This window comes from Ipomoea nil, unplaced genomic scaffold (assembly GCF_001879475.1).
Source record: "Ipomoea nil cultivar Tokyo-kokei standard unplaced genomic scaffold, Asagao_1.1 scaffold0415, whole genome shotgun sequence".
In the NCBI taxonomy this organism is placed as follows: domain Eukaryota; kingdom Viridiplantae; phylum Streptophyta; class Magnoliopsida; order Solanales; family Convolvulaceae; genus Ipomoea; species Ipomoea nil.
This window is the reverse complement of record NW_017616843.1, coordinates 3,361,129-3,371,697: the sequence shown is the minus strand read 5'-3', so window position 1 is coordinate 3,371,697 and position 10,569 is coordinate 3,361,129. Positions and strand designations below refer to the sequence as shown.

The window sequence follows — 10,569 nt, the reverse complement described above, 5'->3', positions numbered from 1 at the left end:
TGAAGTTCTGTCTCTGCCACAAGAACCTACCAATGCAGAGCAGGTAATTCTGACACAAGAACCTACGTTGGTAGACGAGACAGCTGTTGTACCAGTAGAAACTCCTACCATCCCGAAAACATCAACACATGTTCCCGAAGCAACAGTTCGACCTCCAACGAGAGATCAAGTGCTTCGTGAATCCATAAAGAGTGATTATAATAGAGTTTTGCAGTGGCAAAAGTGGCGCACAACCCCCTTGAACACATTCATTGAAACCTTTGAAGCCATGCAAGAAGAAGAGAAGTTTGCCCAAAAGTGGATTGGCACAGAAGATGTCTATGAAGCACTTCACTTGAAAAAATAAGACGAGTGTTCTCTTACAAGATGACTAATCGCACTCTCGGAAAAGAGAAGGCTCCGATCTGCATTGAACTCAACAAGCCACCATTGGATCCAGCCTTTGAAGAAGAGATGAAGCAACTTCGATATGCCTTGTTGCTATCAAAAATCAAAACTACTCTTGAGAAGGAACACCAGAATGATCCGAACTGCAACGTAAGTGGCTCGAAAGATGAGCATGGCCGAGAGATTGACTCAGACAAAGAAGACGAAAGTGATGAAGAAGATGAAGACGATACTGATGTCGAAGATGCAGATGATGAGCATGACGATGATGATGATGATAATGATGACAATGATGACTTGGGCAATGATAGAGATAAACGGGCTGACCCGAATTATGATAGCAAATCTCCCCTCTTGATTGGTCCTGATTGTGACACCTTTCCTCAACGATCTCCTCTTGAAAAATTTCCCTCTGACAGTGATGACACGAAGGAAGCATCACAACAAGATAAAGAGATTTCAACTGCTCATCCCGAAGACTTGTCTCGAGCAATAATTCCACATATCCAACCCATGGACGAGACTCCAATCAAGCGTGAAGAAGCACTTGTGCGTGAGGGAAAAATGGACGCCTCACCAATTCTTCTCAGCTCAGCAAGTGGTGGCAAAAAGGAAGCACCACCTCAAGACGAACAGATGGACACATCGCCAACCAATGTTGAAGAAGATTCATCCCCGGAGTCCCCACGGATTATCATGAACCTCATGCGAGAAACTGTTCATGCAGCTGAAACCATTCATCAGCAATATCTAACTCTTCGGCAAAGGGACACGAAAGCATTGGAGGACTTATCCAAGAAGGTAGACCTCTTGATGGCTGCCCAAACTCAGTCTCAGCCTCCACCTCAAGAACAGCCTCAACCGCCTCCACAAGCTCAACCTGATCAACAGTTCAATGATAAAGTGGCAAAGAAGCTCTATGACTTTCATACCACCATCAACAAAGTTGCACGACAACAACACGAACTCAAACACTCACACTTTAGCCTCAAAGAGCGTGTTGATTTGGCTTGCACAAAGATAGATACTTCACAGGACAACACATACCAGCTGGGACAATATGCTCTTCAAATTCTCGGGTATATCCAAGACATCTTGATTGCAGTGAATAAATCTTCCAATGTTCCTCCTACCACTTGTGCCGATGATGCCAAAAAGGGGGAAAAGAGAAACAATGACGACAAGGATAAGGATGATGATCATCCGAGAGATAACATGAGAGAACGGTCTCCGAGGGAAACTCCAAAAGAACGACGTTCTCCTTCTCACACACCAAGAGACTCTGGCCAAAGAAACACAAAGTCGTCGCATCCCCCATCAAAGTCTCGTGGTCACCATTCCTCACAGTCAAGATACTATTCGAATCGTGGTCGATCCCAACCCAGATCACTCAAGCCTCGTCAATCTTATGATTCTGAAGCTCAATATATTTTCACTGGACTCTCCAAGAGAGAAAAAGACGAACCTGAGACAGAGACTCATGAAGAACAACAAAGTAACTATGGATGGCATAGGAAACTTTGTAGATTTTAAACCTTATGAAGAAGGTAGTGAAAAATGTTTTGAGGGTTACAACGTTCCTGTCTGGCTCAAGACAAAGGACAATCATACAAGGCAACATCATATAAGCACCCAAAACGAAAGGATCAAGAGAGAAAATAGAGAGCTATGGGCGAAACATGAAGAAGAGGTTAGAAGAAGAGAGCATGAATTAGAGGAAAGAGAGAGAGTAAAGAAGCTTATCGAAGATCTCTCAAATGTAACCAAAAACTCTCCGCAAGGTGTTATCTACAATGCAGCTTTCAAAGTGCATACTGAGTCCGAAAAAAGTTACAAAGCGGGAATGAATTATTTTGAACTCATCTCGTGGTGGAAGGCTGGAATAGTCGAAGGAAGAAATATTCGTGAAGCCGACAACAATTACACAAGTATGAACATCAAAGGAAAACACGAAGATCTTGTCAAGACAAATCCTATTAAGATCTTCAGAAAACGGATCAATGAGGAAATCGACTTCACCAGAATGCTCAAACAACAAAAGGAAAGGGACACTCGTGAACATGAGGAAGCCGAGCAACAGAAGTCAAAACTTCTAGAATTGTAAGATGTCTTTCCTTTTTGCTCCTCTTAAAAAGTTTTTGTAATATTCACTATCTTTATATGAAACTCTCATTGTTACACATCTCGTGTCACTTGTCTGAGTTATTTGTCCTTGTCTCACTTATTAACGCTTTTATCTAGAAAAGACTTGTAAACTCTCAAGTATGGCTGACTTTATAATAGAAAATTCCTTATGGAACCTTTTATCAGCTTTATAAGAAGAGTATAGGTTTTGGCATCATCAAAAGGGGGGAAATTGTTAGGAACCTTGTATTAGGATTTTGGTGATACCAATGTAACGTAGAAAGTAGACCCCTAACCATTAGTTTTTTCAATCACTGCTTTCGTCCTAGACGAGAGTTGCCATAACTCTTATATATGTAATTCGTGTTAAGCTAGACAAACACACGAAAACGAGTTATGCTTAGTTGTTAGGGTCTCCAAGACGAAAGAAGACACAAGGCATGAAGTACAGCAACGAGAATTCACCAGGAGTTGTCATCTACCTCGAAAGGACAGACTTATTAAAGACGATCTCACCAAGCATTCTTCCTCTTCAACAACGAGAAGAATGTTCCTTCTGTCTGATTTGACAACATCCTAGGAACAAAAGGACCTCAACTTGTGGGACACGATTACCAAGGAGCATTAAATGAAGATGTACTATCTCCTGAAGCTAAAGGACAAAACCCTAAGGCTCTCCATGCCATCAACGGCTACAAGGTACAACCTCATTAATGGAGCATTTAATGCGGAAAGCTCCCCGGTCCTTACCCACTGGACAATAGGTTTGAAAGTTCATCTCCCCCCCAACGGATGAATTTTTCATCACCTATATAAACTCACCTTCACCAACTAAGAAGGGGCTGGTTTTCTATCACTCGATCTATCTACAAACAAAAGCTCTTAAAAACGCTCTCAGCTCTCTCTAAGCTTTTGTGAACCAGTATTAAGGTGCAAAGATACTTGAAGAAGCTCATCAACCCTTATCTTTCACCTTAAAGGAGTCTTGAATCTTGTGTGAAGCATTCATCCATCATCAATCAAGACTTCATCACGTTGGAGAAATCAGAAATCATTTTCTACCAACCTCAACTCTGAAGAAGACGTTGATAGAGGCGGAGTAAACTCTCGGAGTTGAAAAACCTACAAAGACTGTCCGGCTTAGTGATCAAGGAAGTCTTTGTGTATTTGTACTAACGAGTGATAGTGCAAACCTTCCATAAGTTGTGGAAGAAGAGTGGAGTAGGCAAAGTTGGCCGAACCACTATAAAACTCTCGTCTCCCTATCTCTTTACTTATCTCATTTATTTTCTTATCGCATCATTCCTTTCGCCAATACCGAAAGTATTTTCCATAACGACTAAACGTGCAAAGCAAGTAAAACAAACTTAACATTTCCGCTGCATTAAAACACCGAAAGGTGACATTTTAGCAAATTAAACACGAAGAGAGTCTATTCACCCCGCCTCTAGACTCTCGCTTTATCACTACCGGGACTAACACAAACCATAGCTGCTGTGCTGCAGGTACGCATCTATTCTCTTGACTAAATAGATGAATTTTTTATAATTCCTCTGCAGCAAATGTTTGTTCGATCTGAAGTATTAACTTGCGAAAATTTCTTGATTTTCATTCAATAAAAAAAATAAAAATATACCTGCTCAAAAAACATTGGAATTTGCTGACTGTGACTCACACCTATTTAGTATAAATAATTTCAAATTTAAAATATATATGCTAAATTTTAAGACTTTTTATTCTTAATTATACTTAATTAAAAAAAGAGTTAATCGGCTATCTCTAGCTCTTTCTTCTAAATTTTTATTTGGTAAAATTATTTTTATTGAGTTTTAATTAATTCTTGCACAATCTATATCTTCTTCTTCTAAATTTATTTGTTAAAATTGTTTTTATTGAGTTTTAATTAATTCTTACATAATTTATATTTATTTTTCAGATTACTTTTAACTATTCGATCTGGACTCATAAAGGTATGCATAATTGTTATATTCTTCTTAATTATATTTGCTTAGGTGTTTGTAGACATCAGTAAAACTCCTACGCCTATTGAAAATGAATACATCCAACCCAGTTGCATTTTTAGGTTTTCTATACCAAAAATGTCAATCAGCATCATACTCTATTTTTAAACTGTATTTTACAAAATGTTTAAAACTACATTATTTGAGTATTGAAGTTACACCATATTGTATACTATCAAATAATGTATATTCTGTATATCTTTATTATATTAAATTTTATTTTTTTTAATTTATGGATCACAACAAAATTTCTTGACGTAGACAAGTCTTGGTCATCCACTAGATATGTGGCATTGGATTCGATCTTATCCTAATTTCTTTAGTACAATAATTGACTAGGAAACATTCTTGACCCACTGGTAGGTACCATGCATCTATTCCCTTGATTCGTTGAATAATTAGAAAATTAATTTTTTTATACTTACAAACGGAGCATGTTAGTGTAACTAGTACCATAAAGTCATAAACATGAAGTTATATGAGTATTTTGATCTGAAGCATTAAATTTCAATTTTTATTTTTGTTTTAATTTCACTGTAAAAATAAATTGGGTAACTGTAACTCACACCTCTATATATATATTACAGTGAAATTACAGTTACCAATTTATTTTTACAGTAAAATTAAAAAAATATATATTATATATATATAGAGGTGTGAGTTACAGTTACCCAATTTATTTTTACAGTGAAATTACAGTTACCCAATTTATTTTTACAGTGAAATTAAAACAAATATATATATATATATATATATATATATATATATATATATATATATATATATATCCCTACAATGTCTTTATTTAAAAAAAAATTATTCATTATCAATAAATTAAATAAGAGAAATAATTTTATCAGTTATATTGTCTTTATTTTTTTTCAATGTAAAAATTATTTACATTCAAATTCATTAATTGATTATATTTACTACATTGTCTATTATCTTTTTTGTGCACTATTTTTTAATTAAGTATCAAAGTTATAATACAAAATAATGTTATATATTTATTTACCAAGTATTTTATTACTACCATAAAAAATTTTAAAAAAAAAATTATAATTAATAAAGTCAATCATATTAACTACTTGAGGGATTTGTTAACAAAGAGAGTATTCAAATCACACAACAAATTGAAGTGGGAACTACCTAACAATGTCCTTGTTTGACAATCAGCAGTTAACAGTAGCGGATTATATTAGCGGATTTAACCAATGAATTTTATCAACGGTTGGTAAAAAGATATTTGAAAAAATTAGCTGTTTGGATTAACATGTAAAATGACTAGAGTTTAATAATAATAATAATAATAATAATAATAATAATAATAATAATAATAATAATAATAATAATAATAATAATAATAATAATAATAATAATAATAATAATAATAATAATAATAATAATAATAATAATAATAATAATAATAATAATAATAATAATAATAATAATAATAATAATAGTTTTTAAAAAATAAAAAATATATATAATTAAGCCAATCATATTAACTACTTGGGGGATTTATTGACAAAAAAAGTATTCAAATCACACAACAAATTGAAGTGGGAAACTACCTCGCAATGTCCTTGTTTTGGCAATCAGTAGTTAGCTCTTCAATATTAGCATATATTTAATATTTTATGTCCTAATTTTTATTTGCTCTCCATTATGTCCTGGTTTCAACCATACCTATACAATTATTTTATTGACAATTATAATCAATCTTGACTATATTATCTTGCATTTATAAACTTAGAATTACATATTTAAATATGTAAATTCATCATTCAATTATCTATGCATGAACAATTACAATATAATCTTGTATTGATATACTTTAAATTACTTATTTTATATATATAAAAAAACATTGGGCATTATCTCAATCGCGCAATGCACGTAAAATACTAGTACTTTTATTAAGAATTAATATTATCTGAGGTCAGTATAGTGGTTTTACGCAAATTATGCCGTGGAATCGTGTTCACCGAGAATGGTGAACACAAGTCAAAACGATGTCGTTTTTAGGCAAAAAAAAAAAAAAAATCGCGGATGTGGAGTTAACGGCGCGTTACTGATCAAATTATGAATTTTCTGTTATAAGATTATGAATTTTATGAAAATTCATAATCTCATAACAGAAAATTCATAATCGCATAACAGAAAATTCATAATCTCACAACTGAAAATTCATAATCTCATAACAGAAAATTCATAATCTTATAACAGAAAATTCATAATCTCATGGTTCCAAAGTGAATGTGTAGGCATGGTTCCAAAGTGAATGTGCAGGCATGGATTCATAATTTATGAATGTCCGTGATTTCGGACGGGAATATGTAGGCGTGGTTCCAAAGTGAATGTGCATGCATGAATTCATAATTTATGAATGTCCGAAACTCCGAAATTATGAATGTAATGAAAATTCATAATCTCATAACAGAAAATTCATAATCGCATAACAGAAAATTCATAATCTCATAACAGAAAATTCATAATCTCATGGTTCCAAAGTGAATGTGTAGGCATGGTTCCAAAGTGAATGTGTAGGCAGTCACGTAATTAATCAAAAAAAAAAAAAAAAAAAAGAAGAAGAAGATAACGGTGCACTAACACCGTTGAAACCGTGTTCACCATGAATGGTGAACACGATTCCATGGCATAACGTTTGGTGGTTTTACCATCATTAGTCATAAACTTTCAAATTGAACCCATGTGTCCTTCGAAGTGTAGCATAATTCTTTAGCAATCCGTTTAGACTTTAATCCACGGAAGCTCAAGACGATAACTATATTTAATTTCCCATTGGCCTCTTGTTTTGTTTTTTAATAATAATTCTTTTTCCATTTCCTTGACCTTTAGTTGGCAGTTTCCTTGAAGTTCCTTCGCTCCTTCCTTGGAATATCTTAGGGTCCGTTTGGAAAGTAGGAAAATGACTTCTGGGAAATGATTTCTGGAAAAGGAGTCATTTTTCGAAAAACATTTTCCTTTTCCAGTGTTTGGTTGCATTTGAAAAATTGCTTTGGTGTGTTTGGTTCATTTTCTGGAAAATGAGTAGAATGGTATAATTAAATATTTTATTTAGAATAAAAAATACATTTTAAAAATGTTTAAAACAAAAAATAAAAATAAAAATGGACCATAGCCATGGTTTCTGGCGGAAAAAAGTTCCGCCAGAAGCTAAAAAAAAAAAAAAAAAAAAAAAAGAAATAGCAAGGGCGGAAAATGACTTCCGCCAAATTGAGCACATTTTCCTTAGTCAACGGAAAATGTTTTCTGTTGACTAGATTTTTCAAGTGTAGTCAAACACCAAAAATTCGAAAAATGATTTCCAGAAATCATTTTCCGGGTTTCCAAACACAGCCTTAGAGTGAGTTTGGGTTTTGTAGCATAAGTTTGTAATTCTTTGCTTGTAAGCTGCAATAGATCACCCAAACTTTTACAGCTACGTTCCAATTTTCGAAGAACATCCACCACAAAGGTATGCAAATTCTATTGAGAAAGTTTATCAATTATTAAAACTATTTGCTATTACTGTTAGAACATTTAAAAATCATGCAATTAAATCAAAATTGACATGTTACTCTGGTTACAGTTGATGTGTCTATCAGTTTATTAAAAAATATTTTTTAAATTTTATTTTAATAATTTTAAATAAATTTAGAAAAAAAAAAACATTTTCGTCTCCCAACGTGTGATGAAGTTCATTCGTCGTCTACGTCCTAGAGACAAAAGTGGAGGCCAAGAAAACGCCTTCACCTCCAAATGTGTTTTTATTTTTTATTTTATTTAAATTTATTAAAATAAATTTTAAAAAATATTTTTAATAAAATGACTGACAGGCCAACGATAATCGGAGAAACATGTCAATTTTGATGGCATAATTTTAAAATATTCAGGACCTCAGTTACATTTTTTTTAATTGAATGACCCAATTAGATTTTCACGTATAGTTATATAGCCTATTTAAACATTATTCATTCTTTTTTTTTAGCAATAAAATGTTTTGCAATTTTGTAAAATAAAAATAAAATAAAAAAAAAAAAAAAAAAACATCATCAAGAAATTGCCGATGATGTGCCATTCTGAACGGTTATCGAAGTTTTCCTCGAAATACGTCTGTTTTTGTCATTTAACATTTCTTTATTTCCTAGTAATTTAATATATTTCAACTTTTAACTTTAGCTGTGAAAATGGCAATAACATTTTACTGAGTACTATTGACTCTGTTACAATGTAGCATAGGATATACATATTTTCTTATACCTATTGAAATATCGACCACTAGATCTTTGACAACAATTTAATTTACTAAAATATATAAAATTCTCTGTAGTTTTACAGTAGGAATAGCATGCATTAGCTCTCGTTGATTGGAAGATCGAAAGAGATAATTCCATAATAGTTTAGTCGTTGCATTAAAATTAGTGTTTTTCTCATTGTTCAATATACTCAATTTTTTTTTTAATTTTTTTTTTTTGAAGACAATATGGCCGAGCCATATGTCAGTGCAGCCTGGAATTCATATAACAAATTTAAGGATTTTGATAAAAATATGAAAGCTCTGAAAAGACAAGTAACTCAACTATCTAGTCAAGCAGAAGACATAGAAACAACGTTGATGAACTTGGAACAAGGAGGGAAAAAGAAGAGAAAATTGGAAGTCAAGGGTTGGCTTGAACAAGTAGAAGAGATGAAAAACGATTTTGAAGCATTCAATGAAAGAATAACAAATGGGGGATTAGTGGAGAAAGTAAAGAACTCAAAGATGATCTCAGAAATATTGGTGAACTTACAATAGTTGATGTGGATGAAAGCACAATACCTTCACTAGTCGTCTCTCAGTTATTTGGAAAGACATCTAATGATAATTTAGAGAAATTATATGGATGGTTAGAGGATGATAAAGTGTCGAGCATTGGTGTGTACGGGATGGGAGGTGTTGTGAAGACGGCATTGGTGAAACATATACATAACCGAATTCTCCAAAAAATGTCTGGTGTTAAAGTTTACTGGGTTACAGTTTCTCAAGATTTTAGCATAAAAAAGTTGCAGGATGACATTGCCAAAATTGCAAGTCTTCAATTTCTTGACGAGAATGAAGAGCACAGAGCTGCCATTTTACACCAACACTTAGTGGGGAAGAGAACTGTGCTCATATTGGATGATGTGTGGAAGTGCATTCGGTTGGAGAAATTGGGTAACCCTCATAGGATTGAAGGGTGCAAGTTCATTATAACTTCTCGCTCACTACAAGTGTGTCACCAGATTGAGTGCCAAGAATTGTTCAAAGTCAATACTTTTAATGAAAATGAAGCTTGGGATTTGTTCAAGGAGAATTTATTACTTCATGGTCATACTGTGCTCACCAATGCCATTGAAAAACATGCAAAAGAATTGGCCAAAAAGTGTGGCGGCTTACCATTGGCACTCAACACTGTAGCCGCAAGCATGCGAGGGGTGAATGATGATCACATCTGGAGGAATGCCATTAATAATTTCCAAAATGACTCTCTTCAATTGGAAGACTTGGAAAATAATGTGTTTGAAATACTCAAATTTAGCTACGACAGATTGAATAATCAAAGGTCAAAAATAAGTAATGTATAATTTTATTTTCATATACTTGTGTATCAATCATTGACACATTCGATGACGAGATGATGGACTCAGCCATTTAAGTCGCTGCCTAACGCATCTTCTCACTTTATTTTTCTTACTTTCCTTTTAATCCGTTTCAAAGTATTGTCAACTTTTTACAAATTACTTTTTTTTTTAAACACTACTAACTTTTTATCACTAGTACAAAATTAACCAATTTGCGTCAGAAGTAAAATCCAATATGTCTGAAGTACTTCATGCGCATATGCCAATTTGCATTAGAGGTGACATTAGACGTAGGTTGTTTTTTTTTAAATAAAAAAATTTGCCTTTACAACAGTGCGTCGATTTTTATAACAGAAACAAACGCAATTTAGCCTTCTTTTTTTAAAATTTGTACATTCTGCGTCAGCTCCTGAATAGAAACAAATGCAGA

The 10,569-nt window shown here is 33.4% G+C and overlaps 2 protein-coding genes and 1 long non-coding RNA gene across 3 annotated transcripts; all 3 read left to right on the top strand.

Annotated features, from left to right (window-relative positions):
• Positions 1-366: 366 nt before the first annotated feature.
• Positions 367-2,491, top strand: LOC109172223 (protein IWS1 homolog). Its single transcript, XM_019321371.1, has 2 exons — positions 367-1,882; positions 1,935-2,491. Exons 1-2 carry the CDS (start codon positions 367-369, stop codon positions 2,489-2,491), a joined length of 2,073 nt encoding a protein of 690 aa, XP_019176916.1.
• Positions 2,492-3,988: 1,497 nt separating this feature from the next.
• Positions 3,989-7,442, top strand: LOC109172368. Its single transcript, XR_002052746.1, has 3 exons — positions 3,989-4,016; positions 4,448-4,481; positions 7,413-7,442. It is a non-coding gene; the product is annotated as an uncharacterized LOC109172368 (long non-coding RNA).
• A 1,579-nt stretch (positions 7,443-9,021) lies between these two features.
• Positions 9,022-10,251, top strand: LOC109172222 (probable disease resistance protein At1g61180). Its single transcript, XM_019321370.1, has 2 exons — positions 9,022-9,216; positions 9,258-10,251. Exons 1-2 carry the CDS (start codon positions 9,022-9,024, stop codon positions 10,140-10,142), a joined length of 1,080 nt encoding a protein of 359 aa, XP_019176915.1. The 3' UTR covers positions 10,143-10,251.
• The last annotated feature ends 318 nt before the right edge of the window (positions 10,252-10,569 follow it).